Source organism: Canis lupus, chromosome X (assembly GCF_048164855.1).
Source record: "Canis lupus baileyi chromosome X, mCanLup2.hap1, whole genome shotgun sequence".
Lineage (NCBI taxonomy): Eukaryota > Metazoa > Chordata > Mammalia > Carnivora > Canidae > Canis > Canis lupus.
Genome location: NC_132876.1, coordinates 59,577,221 through 59,604,484, shown reverse-complemented (window position 1 = coordinate 59,604,484; position 27,264 = coordinate 59,577,221). Strand labels below are relative to the sequence as shown.

Below are 27,264 nucleotides of genomic sequence, written 5' to 3'. Positions count from 1 at the left end.
CATTTCTCTGCTTCATTCATCCTTATTGTTATTATATCCAGTCAGTTTTGCATCTTGGTTATAGAATTTTTAAAATTTCAATCTGACTATTCATTCATTCTTTTATCTTTGCAGAAAGGTATTCTCTTATATTTTCTCCTTTTCTCAAGCCCAGGCTGTATCCTTAGGATTGTCGTTTAAAATCTGGTGTTGGTATATTACTTATATATGTTTTGATTAGATCCCTGGCCATAACCTCTCCACCTTCATTCTTTTGGGGTGAATTCCTCCATCATGTCATTTCGTCTAGATCAGTGTGTGTGTGTGAGTGTGTGTGTGTATTAGGAAAGCCTGTTAAATTTCCTGCTCCTGAGACTTATAGCTATATTGAGAAGAGGTCCTATAGAGTCCAGGGCTTAGCACATCAGAAAGTCTTTCAGAGTATGCATTCTGTTGTTTTGGTTTGGTTTCTCTTTCCCTCAGGTCAATCCTCTGCAGAGTTTCTCCTTGCCAGGAGTGGAGATTGTTTGGACCTTGCCCAGTGTGTGGTATCTTAAATATATTTTTGTCTGTTTGTTAAAATAAGCCTGCCCCTATTTCCACTAGAGCTGAAGCTTTGCAGCACTCTATGATCAGTAGACTTGGTGCATGTGGTGGTTTATGCTTATCTTCTGAGGGAGGGGCATAATGCTCTGTTCTCAAGCTAACTTGCCCTAGTAAAGATACACCTGCAAGAATCAGTGAGGTGGGGGTTTCTTAAGTGGCACCAGCCTCCCCTGGGGGCCACAGTGCTGCTCACTGAAGTCTATCAGTGCTGATGAGTGGGGCAGGGGTAATTGTATCATCTTGTTGTTTTGTCCCCACATAGGGAAGTTCAAGCTGCAGCTGTTCAGGAAGCCCTCACAGAAGAGCATACAATCTCCCTTCTTGTGCCACAGGCTTCTGTAAGATTCTTCCTTTCACCCTGTCTCTGTGTCATCTGCCTGTCTGGTGGTGCAAAGCTCCTATGATTTATTTCAGGTGCACAGCTTGGTTTCAAAAATTCCAAATTTTAGAGACCTTGAGTGGTATAGACACTTGCTGATATTCTGGGGGAAGGTCTCCCTGTGCTGTTGCTGGTGCAGGTTTGTCCCAGAAAAGCAGTCACATGATCATGCAAGGGCTGGGAGTTTATGGTAAAATACAGCCCAAAACTGGCTTCCAGGTTAACTGCCTTCAGCAGGTACCTCTGCTGCTATGCTAATTAACATGGTCACTCAATGGCTCCTGCCTATATCTTTTGTTCCCTGGTTGGGGAACAAAAATGGACTTTTGCACTTCTCCCAAATGCACTTCAAGTAGGCAAACTATTTCTCCCGTTGTGACACATGAGATCCTCAGACCATGCTATCTGCTACAGGATCTCTGCCCTACTTCCCCACAGGAGGAAGCCTGCCATATATGATCCTGGTGATGACTTGGATTTCTAAAATTTCAGACTTTGAGCTCCCATGCTTGCAAAATCTTATGATGATCAGTGCTTCTTCTTTTCCCAATCAATGGTTTAGAAGAAGAGTTTTTCTTGTGCAATCTCCTGAATGCTGCTCTCTCTCTCTCTCTCTCTCTCTCTCTTTATTTCTCTCTCACTCTTTTCATGATCAGGGATTCCTGCCCCCAACAACACCCACAATTATTATCTTTCCAAAATTAACTCTCTGCAGCTTCTACCTTCCATGATTTAGCCTTTTTTCTCCCTCTAGATATAGTTTGTTCTCAGGCCTCAGAACAATTTCTTAAGTGTTCAGAATTATTTGATATTTATTTAGCTGTTTTTGATGGATGAGGCAAGTATAGGATCTCTTTACTACTCCAACATCTTAACTCTCATCCTTTCACTTTCAATATGAATGTGTTTTCCAGTCTGAAGTAAATCTCTTGTAGGCAGCATATGCATTGATCTTGCTTTTTTATCCACTCAGTTACCATATGTGTTTGCATTAGAACACTTAGTCCATTAACATTCAAATTAATTATTGATAGGTATTCACTTTTTGCCATTTTGTTACTTCTTTCATGACTGTTTTTGTAGTTCTCTGTTCCTTCCTGTTCTAGCTTTCTTTCCTTGTGGTTTGTTTGTTTTCTTCAGTGATATGCTTGGATACTTCTCTCTATCCTCTCTCTCTCTCTCTCTCTCTTTCGTATCTCTTACAGGTTTTTAATTTATGGTTACTGTTAGGCTGATATATAATATCCTATGGATACAGATTTTATATTAAGTTGATGGTTGTTTAAGTTTGAACCCATTCTAAAAGCACTAAAATTTTACTTCCCCTTATGTTTTATGTATATCATGTGCTACTTTACAATCTTTCATTTTATGAAGCCTATGACAAATTTTATACATATAATTGATTTTACTGTTTTGTGATTTAACCTTCATATTGGTTTTATTTTTTTAAAAAGATCTTATTTATTTATTCATGAGATACAGAGGGAGAGGCAGAGACACAGGCAGAGAGAGAAGCAGGATCCATGCAGGAAGCTTGATGCAAGACTCAATCCCAGGACTCCAGGACCATACCCTGGGCCAAAGGCAGACACTCAACCACTGAGCCACACAGGTGTCCTCATATTGGTTTTATAAGTGACTTATCTACTGCTTCTATTATTTTTGTATTTAACCTGATTTTTTTTAATTTTGTGTTTTTCTTACTCTTGATATGGCCTTTTCTTTCTAGTCAAGGATTTGCTTTAACATATCTTGAAGGGGATCCCTGGGTGGCGCAGCGGTTTGGCGCCTGCCTTTGGCCCAGGGCACGATCCTGGAGACCCGGGATCGAATCCCACGTCGGGCTCCCGGTGCATGGAGCCTGCTTCTCCCTCTGCCTATGTCTCTGCCTCTCTCTCTCTCTCTCTCTCTCTCTCTCTCTCTCTCTGTGTGTGTGACTATCATAAAAAAAACATATCTTGAATTTACTTAACTTCAATCTGTTTGAGAAACTATATCTTCTTCTATTCTGAATGATGGCCCTGTTCAATAGAGCATTCTTGCCTGTAGGTCTTCTCCCATCAGCACTTTGAATGTATCATACAACTCTTAAGGTTTGCACAGTTTCTGCTGAGAAATCGGCTGACAGTTTTATGTGGTTTCCCTTGTACTTAACTGAATTTTTTTCTCTTGTTCCTTTTAAAATTATCTCTTATCACTGCTTTTTGCCATTTAATCATTATGTGTCTTGATGTGGACAACTGTGGGTTGATTTTGTTCAGGGCTATCTGCACTTCCTGGATGTGGATTTATATATTCTTCCCCAGATTCAGTAATTTTTCAGCTATTATTTCTTCAAAAAAATTCTGCCTGTTTTTTCCTCTTCTCCTTTTGAAATTTCTATAATGCATATGTTATTAAGCTTGATGATTTCACTGAGCTTTCTTACCGTATGCTCGGTTTTTCCTTCCTTCCTTCTTTCCTTCCTTCCTTCCTTCCTTCCTTCCTTCCTTCCTTCCTTCCTTCCTTCCTATTTATTTTTACTGTTCAGCTTAGTTACTTTCCATTAATCTATTCTTCTGCTTCCTGTGTACTACATTTTCCCCCTCTAGTGTATATTTAAATTTCAGTTATTGAGTTCGTCATCTCTGATTGGTTACTTTTACTTTTCCCTATCTTTTTTTTTTTTAAGTTTCACTGAGATCCTCCACTCTTTTCTGAAATCCAGTATCTTTAGGATCATTAACTTGAATTCCCTCAGGCCTATTGCTTATTTCCATTTCATTTAGCTTTTTTTTTTTCTCTAATTTTGTCCTGGTCTTTCAGTTGAGATATATTTCTCTGTTTCTTAATTTTGTCTAACTCTCTGTGTTTGTTTATTTTTTTCTTTTTTTATGTGCTTTTTTCTATGTATTAGGAAAGTCAGCTATATCTCCTGAATTTAAAAGTAGTGATGTTATGAAGAAAAGTCCTCCTGTAGTGCCCTGTAATGCAAAGTCTCCTTTTCACCAGAACCAGGCCATTCAGTGATGTCTCTAATGTGTGTTGTGTGCACCTTACTATTGTGGTTGAGCCATTTTTACTTTCAGTTTAGTCAGATACAATGACCCCCTTGTAGTCAGAAGTTTTGATCCTTGTCCTGTTAAGGACAAGTCTGAGGCTGCTTTTGGCTTGCAATTAGATCAGACTCTGTATCAGCCCTCAGCCCATTTGCCAGGCAGGGCTGTGGTCGCACTGAACTGCAGGTTGTTCTTCCTGTATTTTCCCCTGAGAAAGTTTAGTTGGTGAACAGGGCTTATAGTCAGACCAGACTGTTGACTCCAGTTTCACTTGTGGGGGTTGCAATGACCTTGAACTACAGAGCTCTCTCCTTGAGCTTCCCCTATGAGATTTTCTTGGTTGCCAGGGCTAGCAATCAGATCAGATGTTTGCCCCAGCCCACTGTAGTGGCTGCAGTAGAACTGGTGTATGTGGCTACTTTCTCCTATCCTTAAGACAAAAGTCACTTTGGAATGTTGTTGGTCACTATTGCAGCTTCTTGCAAAATGAGACACAGTAGGCACCACTTTGTAGAGACTCCTGCCAAGAGGGATGGGTTGGATGGGGTAAGTTTTCAGGATAATGCTGAAGCAAATGGTATATGTTTTGCAGCTAGCTGTTCTTCCCTACTAGGGCTGCTTGCAGGATGAGACCTGGTTAGAGCCACTTTGTAGATACTCTAAGTCAGGTGGTTTAGATGGGGCAGATGTACAAGAGAACACAGGGATGGAGTGTGTAGTGTTAGCAAAGTGTGTGTGCATAGTATTTGCACTTGTTCCTGAAGGTGTCTGGGCATCTAGGCTATGGGTACAGGGGAAAATGGAGCCTTCCAACTCTTGTTTTCAGATAAGTCTCGTAATATTCCTGCCCCTCTGTTGCATGTTCTGAAATTAATAAATAAGTTTCCTTCCCCTATGCCCCAGGCAGATTTCAAACTGCTCCTGTTATTCTGTATCTCAGTAGGGTTGTTTGTTATGTTATTTCTCTACAGGCAGTAACTCAGGATCCTATTGCCTCCAGGCTTTCCCAGAGCTGAGCCAGCTTATTTTTAAAGTATCCAGGTTAAGCCATTTTCTATGTGGCCTCCTCTCTGATTAATGGAGAATGGAGAGTCTGTTCTGCCAATCTTCGGGTCATTTTCTGGGTTGGTTGCACTGATGTGGCTGTTATCTACATGTATCAGTGGGACAAAGTTAGCATACATCACTATTGCTAAATAATTTTTTTTATTGGTGTTCAATTTACCAACATACAGAATAACCCCCGGTGCCCATCACCCAATCACTCCCACCCCCCGCCCTCCTCCCCTTCTACCACCCCTAGTTCGTTTCCCAGAGTTCACAGTCTTTACGTTCTGTCTCCCTTTCTGATATTTCCCACACATTTCCTCTCCCTTCCCTTATATTCCCTTTCACTAGTATTTATATTCCCCACATGAATGAGAACATATAATGTTTGTCCTTCTCCGACTGACTTACTTCACTCAGCATAATACCCTCCAGTTCCATCCACGTTGAAGCAAATGGTGGGTATTTGTCATTTCTAATAGCTGAGTAATATTCCATTGTATACATAAACCACATCTTCTTTATCCATTCATCTTTCGTTGGACACTGAGGCTCCTTCCACAGTTTGGCTATTGTGGCCATTGCTGCTATAAACATGGGGGTGCAGGTGTCCCGGCGTTTCATTGCATTTGTATCTTTGGGGTAAATCCCCAACATTGCAATTGCTGGGTCGTAGGAAGACATAGACATGGCCAACATGCACATGAGAAAATGCTCTGCATCACTTGCCATCAGGGAAATACAAATCAAAACCACAATGAGATACCACCTCACACCAGTGAGAATGGGGCAAATTAACAAGGCAGGAAACAACAAATGTTGGAGAGGATGCGGAGAAAAGGGAACCCTCTTACACTGTTGGTGGGAATGTGAACTGGTGCAGCCACTCTGGAAAACTGTGTGGAGGTTCCTCAAAGAGTTAAAAATATTTATTTATTTTGTAAATGAAAGTTTGTACCTCTTAATCCTCCTTATTTTTGTCTGATTTGGATGATTTTAATTTCCTGTTCATACTTAACTGCTCTGGTTAATACTTCCCTTGCTATGTCACATAAAAGTAATGAGAATGAGAATTCTTGGCTTGTACCTAATCTTAGATGGAAAATGTCCAGTTTTCCCCATTAAATATGATATTAGCTGTGTGTTTGTCTTATATGGCCTTTCTCATGTTGAGGTACATTCTCCCTACGCCCAGTGTGTTATCATAAATGAATATTGACTTTTTTCACAGGTGTTTTCCACATCTATTGAGATGACTTTTATCCTCTGTTTTGTTAATGTAGTGTAAAACATTGATTTTCAGATGTTGAACCATCCCTACATCCCTGGAATAAGTCCTATTTGGTCATGTTGTAGAATCCTTTTAATATATAGTTGATTTCAGTTTTGATAATATTTTGTTGAGTATTTTTTTATCTATATTCATCAGGGATTGGCCTGTAATTTTCTTTGCTTGTGGCATCTTTGTGAGGTTTTAGTATCAGGATAATGTTAGCCTTATAAAACGAGTTCAGTAATGTTACTTCTTCTATATGTTTAGAAGAGTTTGGGATTGATATTAGTTCTCCTTTAAATGTTTGGTAAAATTCTCCATGGAAACCCTCTGATCCTGAACTTTTATTCATTGGGAGGTTTTTGATTACTCATTCAATCTCCTTACTAGTAATCAGTCTTCTCAGATATTCTATTCTTTCTGATTTAGTCTTGGAATGTTATATGTTGTCAGGATTTATCAAATTCTTCTTCATAGTAGCTTCTTAAGATTCCTTGCATTTCTGTTGTAACAGTGTTCTGACTTTTTTCATTTTTTAATTTATTTATTTGACACACTTTTATATTTTTCTTGGTGAGTCTAGCTAGAGGTTTATCACTTTTGTTTATCTTTTCAAACCACTAGCTCTTTGTTTCATTGATTTTTCCTATTACCTTTTTAGTCTCCATCTCATTTATTTCTGCTTTGATATTTGTCTTCATTCTAATAAATTTGAGCTTTAATTCTTTATTATTTCAGTTCAATTTAGTTAATGTATATTGTATTATTAGTTTTAGGGGTAGAATTTAGTAATTCATCAGTTGCATATTCCAAGTGCCCTTCTTTTTTATTTTTCTAACGATTTATTTATTTATTCATGAGAAACACACACACACACACACACACACACACACAGAGGGAGAGACATAGGCAGAGGGAGAAGCAGGATTTTCCCAGGAGCCTGATGTGGGACTTGATCCCAGATTCCAGGATCATGACCTGAACCAAAGGCAGCCATCCAAATGCTGAACCACCCAGGCATCCCTCAAATGCCTGTTTTAATGCCTATCGTGCAATTACCCCATCCTTCCACCCACCTCTGCTCCAGGAACTCTCAGTTTGTTTCCTACAGTTAGGAGTTTCTTATGGCTTGCCTCCTTCTCTGTTTTTATCTTATTTTATTGTCCCTCCCCTTCCTCTATGTTCATCTCTTTTGTTTCTTAAATTCCACAAATGAGTAAAACCATATGATATTTGTCTTTTTCTGACATATTTAACTTAGAATAATACCCTCTAGTTTCATACATGACACCATAAAAGGGAAGAGTTCATTCTTTTTGATGGCTGAATAATATTCCATTGTCTATATATACCATCTGTTCTTTATCTATTCATCTGTCAATGGACATCTGAGCTTTTTCCATAGTCTGGGTTGTGGATATTGCTGCTATGAACATTGGGAGTGCATGTGCCCCTTCAAAACACTATGCTTTTATCTTTTGGATAAATACCTAGTGTTGCAGTTGCTGGGTTGTAGGGTAGTTTTATTTTTACCTTTTTGAGGAACCTCCATACTGTTTTCTAGAGTGGCTGCATCAGTTTCCATTCCCACTAATAGTGTAAGATGGTTCCCCTTTTTCCGCATCCTTGCCAAAATATCTTGTTTCCTAGCTTGTTAATTTTAGGCATTCTGACTAGTGTGAAGTAGCATCTCATCATGATTTTGATTTGTATTTCCCTGATGCCAAGTGATGTGTATTTTTTCATGTGTCTGTTAGTCATTTGTATGTCTTGGAGAGAAATGTTTTTTCATGCCTTCTGTCCATTTCTTGACTGGATTTTTTGAGTATTGAGTTTGATAAGTTCTTTATAGATTTTGGATACTAGCCTTTAATCTGATAAGTCTTTGTAAATATCTTCTTCCATTCTGGATGTTGCCTTTGCTTTATATGTTCTTTTTCTGATTTCTTCACATGTAAAATTTATTTGAGATTTATTTTTTCTTTTTCTTCTTCTTCTTCTTCTTCTTCTTCTTCTTCTTCTTCAGAGGAGGAGGAGGAGGAGGAGGAGGAGGAGGAGGAAGAAAAGGAGAAGGAGGAGAAGAGGAGAAGGTAAAGGGAGAGGGAGACTTTTTAAAGAATATTTATTTATTTGAGAGAGAGAACAGAGTGAGCAAGAGAGAACCCGAGTGGAGGGTAGGGGGAGAGAGAAACAGAGGAGCAAGTTATCCACTGAGCAAGGAGCCTGATGTGGGGGGCTCAATCCCAAGATCCTTAGATCATGGCCTGAGCTAAAGGCAGATGCTTAAACAACTGACCCACCCAGGCACCCTGAGAAAGAGAATATTAAGCAGACTGTATGCTCAGTATGGAGCCTGACATGGGGCTCGATTTCACAACCCTGAGATCATGACCAGAGCCAAAATCAAGAGGCAATGCTTAATCCACTGAGCCACCTAAGCACCCCTCTTTTCTTTATTTTATTTTATACTCAGGCATTTATTACAATGAACTTTTCTCTTAGAATTATTTTTCTACATCACCTAAGTTTAAGGTAATTTCATTTACATTTTAATTTGTTGTTATATTTTAATTGCTCTATTGATTTATTCTATGACATTGGTTATCTGGTAGCATGTTTTTAAGTCTCCACATAATGTATTTTTCCACTTGTATTCTAATAATTCATTTACATATCATTATGGTTGGAAAATATGCTTGATATGATTTCAATCTTCTTAATTATTAAGACTGTTTTTATGGGTTACTCTATGATTTATTCTGGAATATTTTTCATGGGCCAATGAGAATTATATATATTTTGTTACTTTTGTTTACAATATTTGTATACATCTGTTAAGTTTATCTGGTATAATGTGTTGTTTAAAATTGATGTTTCCTTATTGCTTTTCTTTTTTATGATCTTTTTTCTTTTATATTTTTACTGACAAAATAATACAAATTTATTATAACTAAAATAATACAAAATATGTAAAAAAAATATTGAGACTTTATCTTAATTCCTGTACTTCTAACTTCTTCACATGTCCATCTTCTTGAGGTAACCAGTACTACAAGCCAGTTCATTTTTCTTTTACACCATCTCCTTGTGCATACAATACATGTAAGCAGATAGACAATTTGTTTTGACTAAACTAAAATCATAAATATGTAGTACTTTATAATTTAGTCTTACACTTGACAATATCCTGGTTATCCCTATAAGTTGGTATATATGCTGTTGCTTTTAGTTCCAACTTATTTATGAAAACACATACATAATTTTATACTCCAAGACACCATATATTCTGGATTTGCCTTATATCAGTTTTTAACATTTTATTTCTCCTTGTCTTCCCACGTCCATTTCTACCCTCATTCATTTCAACTTATTTTTTCTCCTGTTAAAATTTAACAACATCTTATTATTTATCATTCCTTTTTTAATATGTATATTTGTATTGGAGTTCGATTTGCCAACATATAGTATAAAACCCAGTGCTCATCCTGTTAAGTGCCCCGCTCAATGCCTGTCACCCAGTCACACCATCCCTCCCCCCCACTTTCCCTTCCAATACCCCTTGTTCATTTCCCACAGTCAGGAGTCTCTCAAGTTTTGACACACTCTCTGATTTTTCTCACTCATTTTATCTTCTTTACCCTATAATCCCATTCACTATTTTTAATATTCCCCATATGAGTGAACATATGTAATGATCGTCTTTCTCCTATTGACTTACTTGACTAAGCATAATACCCTCCAGTTCCATCCACTTCAAAGCAAATGGTGGGTATTCGTTTTTCCTAATGGCTGAGCAATACTGCATTGTGTATATATGCCATATCTTCTTTGTCCATTCATTTTTCAGTGGACACCAAAGCTCCTTCCACAGTTTGGCTCTTGTGGAGACTGCTGCTATAAACAATGGGAATGCAGGTGTCTCAGCTTTTCACTGCATCTGTATCTTTGGGGGTAAATCCCTAGTAGTGTAATTAATAGGTCGTAGGGGTAGCTCTATTTTTATCTCTTTGAGGAACCTCCACGCAGTTTTCCAGAGTGTCTGTACCAGTTCACATTCTCACCAAAAGTGCAAGACGATTCCCCATTTTCCACACCCTCTCCAACATCTTTTGTTTCCTGTCTTCTTAATTTTCACCATTCTCACTGGTGTGAGGTGATATCTCATGTAGTTCTAATTTGTATTTCCCCGATGGCAAGTACTGTGCAGCATTTTCTCATGTGCTTGTTGGCCATGTGTATGTCTTCTTTGGTGAAATTTCTGTTTATGTCTTTTGCCCATTTCATCATTGGATTGTTTGTTTCTGGGGTTTTGAGATTGATAAGTTCTTTTTTTTATTTTTTATTTATTTATGATAGTCACAGAGAGAGAGAGAGGCACAGAGACACAGGCAGAGGGAGAAGCAGGCTCCATGCACCGGGAGCCCGATGTGGGATTCGATCCTGGGTCTCCAGGATTGCGCCCTGGGCCAAAGGCAGACGCCAAACCGCTGCGCCACCCAGGGATCCCTGATAAGTTCTTTATAGATCTTAGATACTAGTCCTTTATCTGATATGTCATTTCCAAATAGCTTCTCCCATTCTGTAGGTTGGCTTTTAGTTTTGTTGACTGTTTCTTTTGCTGTGAAGAAACTTTTTATCTTGATGAAGTCCCAATGATTCATTTTTTTTGCTTTTGTTTCTCTTGCCTTCATGGATGTATCTTGCAAGAAGTTACAGTGGCCAAGTTCAAAAAGGGTTTTTCTGTGTTCTCCTCTAGGATTTTGATGGATTCTTCTCTCACATTTAAATATTTCACCCATTTTGAGTTTATCTTTGTGTATGGTGTAAGAGAATGGTCCAGTTACATTCTTCTGCATGTGGATGTCCAATTTTCCCAGAACCATTTATTGAAGAGACTGTCTTTCTTCCAGTGGACAGTCTTCCCTGCTTTGTCGAATATTAGTTGACCATAAAGTTGAGGGCCCACTTCTGGATTCTCTATTCTGTTCCATTGATCTATGTGTCTGTTTTTGTGCCAGTACCACACTGTCTTGATGACCACAGCTTTGTAGTACAACCTGAAATCTGGCATTGTGATGCCACCACCTATGGTTTTCTTTTTTAATATTCCCCTGGCTATTCGGGGTGTTTTCTTATTCCACTCAAATCTTAAGATGATTAGTTCCAACTATCTGAAGAAAGTCTATGGTATTTTGATAGGGATTGCTTTAAACGTGTAAATTGCCCTGGGTAACATTGACATTTTCACAATATTATTCTGCCAATCCATGAGCATGGAATATTTTTCCATCTCTTTGTGTCTTCCTCAATTTCTTTCAGAAGTGTTCTATAGTTTTGAGGGTATAGATCCTTTACCTCTCTGGTTAGGTTTATTCCTAGGTATCTTATGCTTTTGGGTGCAATTGTAAATGGGATTGACTCCTTAATTTCTCTTTCTTCAGTCTCATTGTTAGTGTATAGAAATGCCACTGACTTCTGGGCATTGATTTTGTATCCTGCCACGCTACCGAATTGCTGTATGAGTTCTAGCAATTTTGGGGTGGAGACTTTTGGGTTTTCTATGTAGGGTATCATGTCATCTGCAAAGAGGGAGAGTTTGACTTATTCTTTGCCAATTTGAATGCCTTTTATTTCTCTTTGTTGCCTGATTGCTGAGGCTAGGACTTCTAGTACTATGTTGAACAGCAGTGGTGAGAGTGGACATCCCTGTCTTGTTCCTGATCTTAGGGGAAAGGCTCCCAGTGCTTCCCCATTGAGAATGATATTTGCTGTGGGCTTTTCGTAGATGGCTTTTAAGATGCCTAAGAATGTTCCCTGTATCCCTACACTCTGAAGAGTTTTGATCAGGAATGGATGCTGTATTTTGTCAAATGCTTGCTCTGCATCTATTGAGAGGATCACATGGTTCTTGTTTTTTATTTTGCTGATATGATCAATCACATTGATTGCTTTACGAGTGTTGGAACAGCCTTGCATCCCAGAGATAAATCCCACTTGGTCATGGTGAATAATCTTAATGTATTGTTGGATCCTATTGGCTAGTATCTTGTTGAGAATTTTTGCATCTGTGTTCATCAGGGATATTGGTCTATAATTCTCCTTTTTGGTGTGACCTTTTTCTGTTTTTGGAATCAATGTGATGCTGACCTCATAAAATGAGTTTGGAAGGATTCCATCCCTTTCTATCTTTCAGAACAGCTTTAGTAGAATAGGTATTGTTTCTTCTTTAAACTTTTCATATAATTCCCCTGGAAAGCCATCTGACCCTGGGCTTTTTTGACTTTGGAGGTTTTTGATGACTGCTTAAATTTCCTCCTGGTTTTTGGCCTGTTCCGGTTTTCTATTTCTTCCTGTTCCAGTTTTGGTGGTTTGTGGTTTTCCAGAAATGGGTCTATTTTTTCTAGATTGCCTAATTTATTGGTTTATATCTGTTCATAATACTTTTTAAAAATCATTTGTATTTCCTTGGTATTTGTTGTGTTCTCTCCTCTTTCATTTGTAATTTTATTGAGTCTATTTTCCTTTTAATAAGGCAGGCAAATGGTTTATCTATCTTGTTGTTTCCAAGAACCAACTCCTTGTTTTGTTGATCCTTTCTACAGTTTTTCTGGTCTCTATTTCATTGAATTCTGCTTGAATCTTTACTATCTCTCTTCTGCTTCGTGTAGGTTTTATTTGCTGTTCTTTCTCCCATTCCTTTAGGTGAAAGGTTTGCTTTTGTGTTTGATTTTTTCCAGTTACTGAGGCAGGTTTGTATTCTGATATATTTATCGCTTAGGAGTGCTTTTACTCAGTCCCAAAGATTTTGAATGGTTGTATCTTCATTTTCATTAGTTTCCATGAATCTTTTTATTTTTTATTTTTGGTAATTCTTCTCTAATTTCCTGGTTGACCTATTCAATTTTAGTATGATGCTCTTTAACCTCCACGTATTTGAATTTCTTCCATATTTGGTTTTGTGTTTGAGTTCTAGTTTCAAAGCATTGTGGTCTGAAAATATGCAGGGGACAATCCCAATCTTTTGGTATTGGTTGAGTCCTGATTTGTGACCCAGTATGTGGTCTATTCTGGAGAAAGTTCCATGTGCACTTGAGAAGAATTTGTATTTAGTTGGGTTCGTGTGAAAAGTTCTGTATATATGTGTGAAATCTATTTGGTCCAGTGTATCATTTAAATCCTTTGTTTCTTTGGTTATTTTGTGCTTAGAAGATCTGTCATTCGCAGAAAGTCCGGTGTTGAAGTCACCTCCTCTTAGTGTATTATCATCTAAGTATATCTTTACTTTGCTTATTAAACAATATACTTGGCAAGTCCCACATTAGGGGCATAAATATTCATTAGGTCTTCTAGTTGGATAGACCCTTTATGTATGATATAGTGTCCTTCTTCATCTCTTAGTACAGTCTTTGGGATAAACTTTAATTAATCTGATAAGAGGATTGCTACCCCAGCTTTCTTTTGAGGACTATTTGAATGGTAAATGGTTCTCCAACCTATCATTTTTAGTCTACAAGTGTCCTTAGGTCTAAAATGAGTCTCTTGTAGACAGAAAATAGGTCTTGATCTTTAATTCTGTCAGAAACCCTGCTACTTTTGATGGAATCATTTAGCCTATTCCTGGTCATAGTAACTATTGAAAGATACGAATTTAGTGTCATCGTATCACTTGTTCAGTCTCTTGTGTTTTTGGATTATTTCTTTAGGCTTCCTCTTTCTTTTCCAGAGTCCCCCTTAACATTTTTTGCAGAGTTGGTTTGGTGGTCACCTATTCTTACAGTTTTTGCCTATCTTGGAAGCCCTTTTCTCTCCTTCTATTCTGAATGACAGCATTGCTGGATAAAGTATTCTTAGCTGCATGTTCTCATTTAGTACCCTGCATATATCCTGCCAGCCCTTTCTAGCCTGCCAGTTCTATGTGGATAGGTCTCCTGTTAATCTGATATTTCTCCCCATATAAGTTAAGAATCTTCTCTCTCTCTGTCTCTCTCTCTCTCTCTGTTTTAAGGATTTTCTCTTTATATTTGTAATTTGCATGTTTCACTACTAAATGTCGAGGTATTGAATGGTTTTTATTGATTTTTTGGGGGGTGACCTTTCTGTCTCCTGGATCTGAATGCCTGTCCCCCCCCAAATTAGGAAAGTTCTCAGCTATGATTTGTTCAAGTATGCTTTTTGATCCTCTGGCCTTCTCGTTGTTTTCTGGAACCCCAATTATACATAGATTCTTCCTTCTGAGGCTATCGTTTATTTCACTTAACCTTTCCTCATGGTCTTTTTTTTATTTATGATAGTCACACAGAGAGAGAGAGAGAGGGAGAGAGAGGCAGAGACATAGGCAGAGGGAGAAGCAGGCTCCATGCACCAGGAGCCCGATGTGGGATTCGATCCCGGGTCTCCAGGATAGCTCCCTGGGCCAAAGGCAGGTGCTAAACCGCTGCGCCACCCAGGGATCCCTCCTCATGGTCTTTTAATTGTTTTTCTCTTTTTTACTCAACTTCCTTTCTTGCCATCAACTTGTCTTCTAAGTCACTCACTCTTTCTTCCACCATGTTAACCTTTGTCGTTAGGACCTGCAGTTTGGATTGCATTTCTCTTAATTGATTTTTAACTTCAGTCTGATTAGATCTAAATTCTGGAGTCATGAAGTGTCTTGAATATTTTATGCTTTTTTTCCAGAGCTACCAGCAGCTTTATAATTGTGCTTCTGAATTGGCTTTCTGACATCAAATTGTAATCCAAATTCTGTAACTCTGTGGCAGAGAGTGCTGTTTCTGATTCTTTCTTTTGTGGTGAGTTCTTCCTTCTAGTTTTGTTGTTCCATGAAGATTGTCTGTATGAGCAGTCTGAATCAAGAATATCAACCTATAAAAAAAAAAGAATATCAACCTATGTAACTTCCACCTGAGATTTATCTGAGTGGTCCTAGATGGTGCTCTTCTTGTTTCTGAGTATGTTAGAAGATGCTCAGTCCCAAATTTATATAAACCAGCAATTCTTGTAGCAAGCTCCAACACTGACCACAAAATATAAACAAGATAAAATGGGGGGGGGCAGAATGGGAATGAGGAGAGGATATAATCTCACAATATGAACCAGCACATTATACCACTTGGTTCTGGGTGCATGCTGGTCACATTTTAGAAGATCTTAACTTCTGCCATTGTAGAATAAAATGAGTCAGAGAAAACAAAAAACAACAACAACAACAACAAACATATCTTGTATACCTCCCAAAATTATATATGTTGATGGGAGTCTTGAAGTGGAAAATTTATCTAAGACACGTAATTGTAGAAGTATTTAAGTCAAAAAGAAAAAACTTAAAAAAGAAGAGGTGGTAACATATTGTAGATAAAGTGGAAAAAGAGAACAAAATATTAAAAAAAATTAGTCTGATATAAAAACTAGTTGTACTGGAAAAAGGGTAAAAAGGGGGGGGTACCCTGTAGTTATATATACTATAAATCCCTCAACTTCCCCTGAAGCTTTCCACTGCTGCTTGTTCAAAAACTTGCTTTTCCCCTGTTCTTCAGGCTGGTCTTCTGTGGGAGGGGTCTGATGTGCTGTTTCTCAGCTGTGTGTGCCTTTGCAGCCAAACCCCACCCCCTGCTGGTTGTTGGGCTCCAGGGACATGGTGAAACTAGTTGGAAAATCAACAATGGCTGTGGCCTAGGTTTTAAGCTCTGGAGTCAGCTCCCCACTTGTAACTCATGCAGTTTCCCAGTCTGTACTGACCTAGATGCTCCTGGGGTGACATATACGTGCTGATTTGCACATTTTGCACAGCGCCCAGCGGCTGGAGAGTCCTCACTATCCTGTGCCCTCCCCACATCCACCCATTCCAGGGGGAGTGCAGGAACATGGGCTTTGTCTGCTTGGCACCCTGGGACCAGGGGCCTGTGCTGCTAGAATCCTGCTCCTGGGGGCGTGGCTCCCACAGGGAAGGGGGCACAGACCCCTCCATCCGGAGCCACCTGCCTGACCAATGGGCTTCACCCAGATGTCCTGCCAGGTGCACACTCCAGCCCTTTAAGGAGATTGGTCCACAGTTTGTGGTGTGCTTACCCCCGGGGGCACTTTCTCTATTAGTGACTCCGGGAAACTGGAGGCTTCACTGCCCCTCCTGAGATTCTGCCTGATTTCCCTGCTAAGCACCTTTCTGTCCGGGGAGAATCTGGTGTGGATTTTTATAGTTCTTGCTGCTTCTCCAGGGCTGGACTTTCCTGTCCAGGAGGCTTTTTTTGCCGGGTTTTAGCCTGGCTCCTCGTGGTGCTCCTCCCCCAGTTTATTCTTTTTTTTTTTTTCTTCCTTCCTACATTGCTAGAAGCAAAAACCCTTCTCTCTGTAGCATTCTGGCTGTTCTCTCTTTAAATCCCAGGTGGAATTTGTAGATTTTCAGGATGATTTGAGTTATCTAGGTAAGTTGGTGGGGATAGGTGAATTGAGGACCCCTACTCTTCTGCCATCTTGCCCCGCCCCACTATTTATCATTCCTTACTTTATTCTACTATTCATTTTATCATGTTAAACCTCAAAATACACATCCACCCACACCCTTCCCACACACACGGGAGAGGGGAGTGGTGCAGAGAACAGAGGAGTGATATTTTGTTATTTTTATTTAAAGTCTAAAATAAAACATACTTCTCTGCAACCAAGTTAGCAATAGATGTTATAGCTCTTACTCTTGCCATTCTAATGAATCCATAATACTTTACTGATACTTTGTCTTCCATTTCCCTGACTACTAGTGAATTTGAATATCTTTAGAATGTACTTTGTCCACTTTGGTTTGATCATTTTTAGAATCACCTTTGTAGTCTCTATTTTTCTCATGAGTTATTTATATAATTTTGTCAGTTTATAACATTGTTTACTATAGATAATATATATTATATTATTATAGAATTTATAGATATTTATTATAGACATTAGTCTTCATTTTTCTTCATTGATGTATTTTCCTCAACTCTCATTTATCTATTGGGTTTTTTTTGCAATTCCAAAATGTATAAATCTTTATATGGCAAAATATATTTATAGTTCCTTTTATTTGTTCTCCTCTTTCTATATTGGTGAAAATTATCTTCTCCATGAGGTAATTTTTAACAGAGGGAAAAAACAAAAGCTAGTCCTAAGTAAATAATAAAGAATCATCAAGTCCTAAACTCAGGGCATTGTGATAATCAAAGTTCTAGCATCCTAAAATGTGTTGGCAAAGATTCCCTAATTTCCCTCAAAATAAAAAAGTTGAAAATAGAATGTATCATAAATCTCGTAGAATGTAGTTGCTACTTCCTACAATTTTAGACTCAGAGAGCTTCGATTCTGATTCTTACTCTACCACTTATATAGAACTTTTATAATACCATGGAATATAATTTTCCTCAAGGGTAAAAGGGGACATTAATTAGAATCTCCTTATAGGAAAATGAAGCATGTAAATTGCTTAGTAATATATCTACGGTTGTATTATACATATTCATAGAGCTTTACAACTATCAACATTTTTCAAACAATGATGTGTATATATCTTTAACTTCTTTTAGGCAATATGAACACAAGGTAAATGAAACCAATTCAGTACAAAATGTTCAAGACAAAAAATAAATCAATATGTTAAGTATCATCCTCTTATCAATAGAAACAGTCAATTGATAGATTATTTTATTTTCCTGCTGATATTTTCATTTACAGAGCACTCAGAATTTACATGTATTATACACAATATTAGGCATTTTATTAAATAGCTTATATTGTCAATTATTGCAGTTAATTAGGAGTCAAGTGAAGACAATTCAAATAACCAGAAAAAAAACAAAGAAGGAAGCTGCAAAATTATTCATTGTTTCTTTTTTAAAGATGTTATTTATCTATTCATAGAAGACACACAGAGAGAGGCAGAAACATAGGCAGAGGGAGAAGCAGGCTCCCTGAAGGGTGCCCAGTGTGGGACTTGATCCAAGGACCCCAGGATCATGCCCTGAGCCAAGGGCAGATGCTCAACCACTGAGCCACCCAGACACCCCATTCATTGTTTTTATTCAAAGAAAGATGTTGTTTGTAAAACTGGAATCCACCTCAGAGAACTTACCTTATACAAAATTAGCTAATACACAAGATGAAGTTAAATACATAGCAACTATAGAAATGCAGGGACTCTATACATTTTCCCCCCTAAAACACGTTTCATGGTAAAATAAAACAAGTAACTCCTTTTCCTATCCTGATCTTTTTTCTTCATTTCCAAAATGAGGAATTTAGCTAAATGATGTATAAATTGAAACTGATGTGAATAGCATAGAGGAAAGTGTTTTGTGTTTTCTAATGGAGTCTGAGAGAAGTAGGCCATATGTCTGCCATTATCTGGGATGGAAGAGAAATTGAATACTCCTAATGAGGTAGCATAGGTGGCTGAACTAGTAAAACACAAGAGGTAAAATAAGCATTAAATTAAAATTATTGTCTTATGAAATCTTCCGTAAGGAAAAGATAAGGGAATTATTAGGTACTACTATGATTTCTAGAACTTAAAAAATAACTTTTGAGGTGTATTTACAATATATACTTATGGGGTTGCTTGGCTGGCATAGTTGGTTAAATATTTGACTTGATTTCAGCTTAGGTCATGATCTCCAAGTCATGAGGTCGAACCCCATGTCTAGCTCTATGGTTAGTGCAGAGACTGCTTGAGATTCCCTCTCCCTCTCCCTCTGCCCACTCATACTCTCTCTCTTTCTCACTCTAAAATAAATAAATAAATAATATATATATTATATAAAGGTCATTTTTTCAATCATTACTTGATTTGACCTATTTTAAAAAGCCATAGTTGCTGTAATTTAGAGCAGTATCACCATATTTGAAGATAACATATTCAAGTACCAAGGAAATAAATTGTCTAGCAAACATAGGCACATATTAATGTGATTCTGCATTTGGTGGCTACTTCAAAATATCTAAATAAATATATGTATGATTACTTCTCAATTTTACACATTTCTGAATGGGTGAATATTTTGTTCATATGCACCATCTCTTCTCCTCCTCTTTTCCTAATATGGTTCTATCTTTGTTTTTAGTTCCTTTATTAATTATCTTTGTAACTTTAAATATTTTATTTGAAATTTTTTCTTAGTGCTCTTATTACTTTTCAGTTCTATCCTTTTTCTCTAGTTCTTTTATTTTTTTAAAGATTTTATTTATTTATTTATTTATTTATTTATTTATTTATTTATAGAGACAGAGAGAGAGGCAGAGACACAGGCATAGGGAGAAGCAGGCTCCATGCAGGGAGCCCAAAGTGGGACTCAATCCCAAGACACTAAGATCACACCCTGAGCCATAGGCAGACGCTTAACAACTTAGCCACCCAGGCATCCCTAGTTCTTTTATTTTATATTTTTATTTAAATATTATTGAAATATAATATATGTTATTTTCAAATTTACCTCATAGTTATTTGATAATTTTATAAATTACAAAATGATCACCACTAGTTTCCATCTATCTAGTCTAATTTCCATCTATCACCAAAATTATTACAATATTATTGACTATATTCCCTATGCTGTATATTACATCCTCATGACTTAGTCACATTAAAACTGGAAGTCTGTAAGTCCCTTTTGCCTATTTCACCCATCCTTCTACCTGCTCCCTTCTGTCAACTAACAGTTTGCTCTCTATAACTATGAACCTACTTCTATCTTGTTTTATTGGTTTGTTTTATCTCTTTTTTTTAGATTCCACATATAAGTAGAAATCTTATGTAATACGTCATTCAGTCCCTGTTTGACTTATTTCACTTAGCATGTCCTCTAGGTCCACACATGTTGAAACTGACTTTTTTTTATGGTTAAGTAACATTTCACTGTGTATGTGTGTGTGAAGTCTTCTTTGTCCAGTTATGGACAAATGGACACTGAGGCTGATTCCATATATTTGTTATGATAAATGAAGCTGCAATAAGCATAGGGACATATCTATATTTTTGAATTAGTGTTTTTACATTCTTTGTATAATTAGTGTGAAGTGGAATTTCTGGATCTTATGGTAATTCAATCTTTAATATTGTGAAGAACTTCCATACTGTTTTCCATAGTGGCTACACCAATTTACATTTTGACCAACAGTGCCCAGGGTTTTCTCTCCTCCACATCCTCCCAAACACTTGTTAATTTGTTGTTGTTTTGATTATAGCCATTCTGACTGATGTTGAGTTGGTGTCCTATTATAATTTTGATTTGCATTTCCCTGATGATTAGTGATATTGAGCATTGCTTTCATCTGCTGTGGGCCATCTTGTATGACTTCTAAGCCTATTCAATTGCTATGCCATTTTTAATGCTTTTTTATATTAAGTTGTATTGTTATATTGTTTTATTGGAAATGCATCCAATAAAATATTACTAATATCAATGTGAAATAGCTTAGTGCCTATGTTTTCATCAATGTTTTATGGTTTTGAGCCTTATATTTAGGGATTTAATCAACTTTGAGTTTATTTTTGTATTAACTCTAAGAAGGTGGTCCACTTTACACTATTTATTTAAAAGTCTGTTTTTTCCCCCATTATATGTTCTTGCCTCCTTTTTTGTAGATAAATTGACCATGGAAGAGTGGATTTATCTCTGGGCTATCTATTCTGCTCTATTGACCTATGTGTTCCCTTTTGTTCTGGTACCACATAATTTTGATTATAGTTTTGTAGTATAGTTTACAATCAGGTATCATATTATACCTCCAGATTTATTCTTTCTCAAGATTGCTATGGCTATTCAGTATCTACTGTAATTCTCTTCAAATTTTAGTATTATTTTTCATAGTTGTAGTTCTATAAAAAATGCCATTAGTATTTTATAGATATTCCATTGAATCTTTAAACTGCTGTAGGTAGTATGAATATTCTGATGATATTATTTTTTCCAGTCCATGAACACAAAATAACTTTTCATTTATTTGTGTTTTGTTTAATTACTTTTATCAATGTCCTAGTTTTCCAAGCATAAGTGCTTCACCTCCATGGTGAAATCTATTCCTGGGTATTTTATTATTTTGATATTATTATATGATATTATTTTGTAAGAGGATTGTTTCCTTAGTTTTGCTTTCTGATAATTCATTTTAGCATATAGAAATACAACATATTCTGAATATTATTTTTTATCCTGTAAGTTCATTTAATAGTTTTAAAATATTTTTGGTAGAATCTTTAGAGTTTTCTGTATATAATATCATTTACAAATAGTGAATATTTTACTACTTCCTTTTCATTTTGGATAACTTTTACTGGTAAAGTGGCAATGATAAGTTTGGGAATCTGATCTTCCAAAAGTTCCTGCTGCTCTATCGCTGATTCTACAATGGCTATAGGCAGATCACCCCACCACTGGAGCTGACCCATTCTGTGGCCAAAGCAAGAGCATTGGCAATGAATTGCTGACATTCTTCCTTGATCATGTCTTCCCAGTAGGTAGCATCAACATGACCATAGACACTGGAACTCCCAAAGCCCCCAGTGGCAAAGGACTTCCTTACCATCATACCCTCCAAGAGCACTGAGTACACCTGCCCTCCTTCTTGGAAGTCCCAGCCCACAATGATGATTCCTACCATCAGATCTTCTTCGTATCAGTAACATATCTCCTTAAAGAGGCTGGCCGCCTTATGTACCAGCAAAGTTTTATTCAGCTTGATACTGTGGAAACCAAGCTGATGGGTGATAGCATCAGCTACAGATTGGGTATCAGCTGCTGAGACTGAGCAGCAGGAGAAAATACAGTCAAGAATGGGGTAAGCTTGTCAGTCACTCAATTGGCAATGTAGAACTTGGTTTTTCTGGAGTTAGCCCCTAGAACCACATCCCAGTCAAATTGCTTGACCATGATAGTGGTCCCTGTGGAGACTTCTTGGCTTTCCCACTGTGGGGTAATAGCCTCTGAACCACTGGCTGGTGCTGTCTGCTCCTCCAGTGACTACTAGGGTGGTTGCCATCTCCCTCCTCTACTACAGCCACTGATCACATAATGTTTAATCCTTCATTGTTTTAATGTGGTATATCATATTGATTGATTTGCATATGTTGAACCATCATTGCATCTCTGGAATGAATATCACTTTATCCTGTATTATTCTTTTAATGTATTGTTTAATTCAATTTACTAATATGTCATTGAGGATTTTTACATTTATATTCATTGGAGATATTGGCCTGATTTTTTTTTTTTTTTGTAATTTCTCTGGTTTTGGCATTGGAATAGTACTTGCCTCTTAAAGGAAGTTTGGCCGTGTTCCTTTCTATTCCATTTTTTTAGAATAATTTGAGAATGATAAATATTAATTCTCCTTTAAAAGATTGATAAAGGGGGATCCCTGGGTGGCTCAGCAGTTTAGCACCTGCTTTCGGCCCAGGGTGTGATCCTGGAGTCCTGGGATCGAGTCCCACATCAGGCTTCCTGCATGAAGCCTGCATCTCCCTCTGCCTGTGTCTCTGCCTCTCTCTCTCTCTCTCTGTAAGTCTCTCATGAATAAATAAATAGAATCTTTTAAAAATAATATATTGATAGAATTAACTATGGAATTAATCATGACTTGGACTTGTATTCATTAGGAATTTTTTGTTGATTACTGATTTAATTTCATGACTAGTAATTGATATATTCAGATTTTCTATTTTTTCATGATTAAGTCTTAGGAGATTGCATGTTTCTATAAGTTTATATTTCTTCCAGATTGTCTAATTTCTTGGCATGTAATGATTCAAAGTATTTTCTTATTTTCTTTTTGTATTTCTGTGTTATTGGTTGCAATTTCTTCTCTTTTATACTTTTTTTAAAGAAAATTTGATTATCCTAACTTTTTTCTAATGAGTCTGACAACAAATTTGTCAATTTTTGTTCATTTTCCAAAAAATAGCTCCTAATTCTATTGATTTTTTTCTATGTATTTTAGTCTCCGTTTTATTTATTTTTGCTTTGATAGTTATTATTTACATCCTTCTATTAACTTTGGTATTTGTTCTTTCTGTTTTTTTTCTAGTTCCCTTAAATGTAAAGTTAAGTTCTTTATTTGAGATTTTTCTTGTTTCTTAGGTTAGGCTTGTATTGGTATGAACTTTTTCTCTTTAAAGTGCTTTATCCCAAAGATTTTGAAATTTTATGTTTCTATTTTTATTTCTCTCAGGTTATTTTTATTATTTCCTCTTTAAATTTTTCAATGACCCATTGGTTGTTTAATTACATGTTGCATAGTCTCTATGTATTTTGTTTTTTTTTCCCCAGCTTTCTTCTGGTAATTATTTTCTAATTTTATACCACTGTTGTTGGTAAATGTGCTTGATTTCAGTTTTCTTAAATTTATTGAGACTTGTTCCATGATCTAAAATGTGATGGATACTGGAGAATGTTTCATGTGCACTTGAAAAGAATGTGTATCAAAAAAAAAAAAAGAAAAGAAAAGAATGTGTATCTTGTTAGTTTTGGTGTAATGTTCTGTATATATTAAGTCTATTCTGTTATAATGTGTTGTTAAGGCCAATGGCTTTTTTATTGAATTTTTGTCTGGATGATTTATCCATTGATGGAAGTGGAATATTAAATTCCTTTGCTATTTTATATTGCTGTTTATTTCTTTGTTTCTCTTAATATTTGCTTAAATATTTAGGTGTACCTACACTGGCTGCAAACATGTTTACAAATGTTATGTCTTCTTGTTGGATTGACCTTTTCATCCTTATGTAATGCCTTTATTTGTTCTTTATTAGTTTTGTTTTATAGTCTGACATGAGTATTATTATCCTAGTTCTCTTTGCATTTCTATTTTCATGGTGTATCTCTTTCTCAATTCCTTCATTTTAGTTTATTTTATTTAAGTTTGAGTTGAGTGTCTTATAGGCAGTATATAGAATGATTTAGATTTTTTTAATCCATCCAGCACCTCCTATGTCTTTTGACTGAAGAATTTAGTCTAATTATATCTAAAGCATTATTAATTGGTAATACTGCCATTTTGTTCATTGTTTTCTAGCTGTTTTTGTTGTTCTTCTCTCTGTTCCTTTCTTCTTCCCTTTCTTCTCTTGTGGTTTGGTCATTTTCTTTAGGATTATGTTTAGATTCCTTTCTCATTGTCTTTTGTGTATTTAGTAAAAGCTGTTTTGGTTTACTGCTTTCTGTTACTGTGAGATTCATATAAAATATCTTAGGCACGCTACAGTTTCTTTTAAGTTGACATATATTTTATATACATTCCAAATCTTTATACAATTACTCATTCCTCCCCCCCAAAATTTTGAAGACACACTTTAACATCAGTTTACGCATTCCTTAGCTAATTATTGCATTTTTAAATTAATTTTACTACTTTTGTCTTTTACCCATCATACTTAATTTATAAATGATTGATCCAATACTTTATTATTTATTTATCCTTTCTAGTGAGATTCTTACTTTTTTTTAAATATTTTTTTTAAAATTTTTTAAAATTTATTTATGATAGTCACAGAGAGAGAGAGAGGCAGAGACACAGGCAGAGGGAGAAGCAGGCTCCATGCACCGGGAGCCTGATGTGGGATTCGATCCCGGGTCTTCAGGATCGCGCCCTGGGCCAAAGGCAGGCGCCAAGCCGCTGCACCACCCAGGGATCCCGAGATTCTTACTTTTATGTTTTATTAGCCATTAGTATCTGTTCTTTTTAGCTCAGAGAGGTTTCTTTTAAGATTGTATTTATTTATTCGAGAGAGAGAGAGGGAGAGAGAGAGGGAGGCAGAGACACAGGCAGAGGGAGAAGCAGGATCCATGCAGAAAGCCCAATGTGGGACTCGATCCTGGGACTCCGGGATCATGCCCAGAGCCAAAGGCAGATGCGCAACAACTGAATGCCCCCAGGTGTCCCAGAGAAGTTTCTTTAACACTTCTCTTAAGGCTAATGTAGTGGTGATAAACTCCTTTAGTATTTGATTACCTGGAAAACAACTTGTGAATCTTTTAATTTTGAATAATAACCTTGCTAGGTAGAGAATTCTCGGTTTGCAGTTTTCCTCTATCAGCATTTTGAATATGACATGCTACTCCTTTTTGGCCTATGTTTCTCCTGAAAAATCTACTGATAGCCTTATGGGGTTTCCCTTGTAAGTAATAAATTGCTTTCCTGTTACTGCTTTTAAAATTCTCTCTTTATCCTTACCTTTTACCATTTTTTAAATGTCCCACTGTGCTTCTCGTTGGTTTCATCTTATTTTGAACACTTGGGGCTTCCTGGACCTGTATATCTGTTTTCTTGGCCCTGATTTCTTGATATATTTCTATGGCTTTTTCTCTTTCTCTTCTCCTATTCTGCTTGATATTGTCTCAGAGGCGCCTTACAGTATCCTCACTTCCTTTAATTGTTTTTTTCCCCTTTTGCTGCTCTGACTGGGTGTTTTCCATTGCATTGTCTTCTAGTTCACTAACCTATACTTCTATTTTAACCATTGTTCTATTGAAACCCTCTAGTGTATTTTCCAGTACAGTTGTAATTTGTTTGACACTTTCTTATATTTTCTTTATACTTTTTATTTATTTATTTTTTATTGGAGTTCAATTTGCCAATGTATAACATAACACCCAGTGCTCATCCCATCAAGTGCCCCCCTCAGTGCCCGTCACCCAGTCACCCCCAACCCCCACCCACCTCCCTTTCCACCACCCCTCATTCATTTCCCAGAGTAAGGAGTCTGTTGAAGTGCTCACTAGGTTCATCCATTCTTCCCCCAAGATCAGTGAGCATCTTCATGACCATTTGTTTGAATGCTTTATTAGTTAACATGCTCATTTCTATTTCATTAAGATTTTATTTTGGGGATTTGCCTTATTCTTTGGTTCATAATGTACTCCTCTATCTCATTTTTCCTACCTGTGTTTGTTTTGTATTAGGCAAAATGGCTACCCCCTTCAGTCTTGAAGGAGAAATCTTGTGTAGGAGCTGTTCCGTGTGGTCCAGAAGTATAATCTTCCTTGGCCACCAGAACCAGGTACCCTATGGGTGTACCTCTTGTGGTTGCACATACCCATGGAGGCCACAGTTGCTGCACAGAGATGGTGGAGCTTGAGGCCTTTAACTCAGCTGTTTATAGCTCAGCCCCTGCACAGGGAGAGAGTTTGAACCACTTGCTCATCTCTTGTAGCTTAGTCTCTGTGTGATGTGGAGTTCGTAGGGCTTGGAGCACTCATTTATTCAGGTTGAGGCTAGTCTGCTGCACAGGGAATGTGGTTCTAAGGGCATTTTCCCAAAGTGATTGTGGCTCAGTCACTACACAAGTTGGTTAGGGCTCAAGGCACTTGCTAGCCCAGTTGTGGCCTTTCTACTGCATTGGGATGGCAGGATATGGGGCCTTTTTTCAGCTTAATTTTGGATTTGTTTCTGTATGGGTAGTGCTGGGCTTGGGGCACTTGCCCAGCCTGGTTGCGCATTGGTCTCTGCATGGGTTGAGCAAGGCTTGCACACTCACTTGGCCCTATTATGACTTGGGTGGTCTGTATGGTGAGTGGGACATGGGGCATTCAGATGTCCTAATTACTGTGTAGGATGGACAACACAAGCCCTCTGGTGTTAGCAGCCTAGAAGGAGAGCATGAAAAATGGTTCCCATTGTCCTTTTCAGTAGCAAGTTAAAGTGATATTGAAAAAATGACATCGTCCAGGGATTCTGTCCCATGATAAAGTTCCAGCAGGTTTCTGCTTCTCGGGAAGCTGCTTAAAATTAGTAAATGGGTCTTTGTAACTTATGGTCTAGATACTTCTCAATTTTTTGCTTTGGTGCTGAATAGCAGGACAATTGGGTGTACACACAAATCCTTTAAGAGTAGAATCTTTGTTCTCTATAGTTCTATGATTCTCCTGGTCTTAATTTCTATTGATTTTCAAAAGTAGACATTTGGCGGAGATCATCTCTCCAGTGTCAGC

General features: G+C 37.2%; 1 protein-coding gene across 6 annotated transcripts in view; it reads left to right on the top strand.

The window, feature by feature from the left end:
* CYLC1 (cylicin 1) overlaps positions 1-27,264 on the top strand; it is a 134,765-nt gene that overhangs the window by 101,112 nt on the left and 6,389 nt on the right. For 2 of the 6 annotated variants that reach the window (XM_072815632.1, XM_072815631.1), the window contains one exon: positions 2,450-2,579. The exons of 1 other annotated variant lie outside the window; for it this stretch is intronic. In XM_072815632.1, coding sequence (XP_072671733.1) covers positions 2,450-2,579 — 130 coding nt within the window. Of the gene's footprint in view, positions 1-2,449; positions 2,580-15,001; positions 15,062-21,797; positions 22,121-27,264 lie in introns of those variants that run through there. 3 more of the 6 variants (XR_012026163.1, XR_012026164.1, XM_072815633.1) reach the window with 3 other exon arrangements.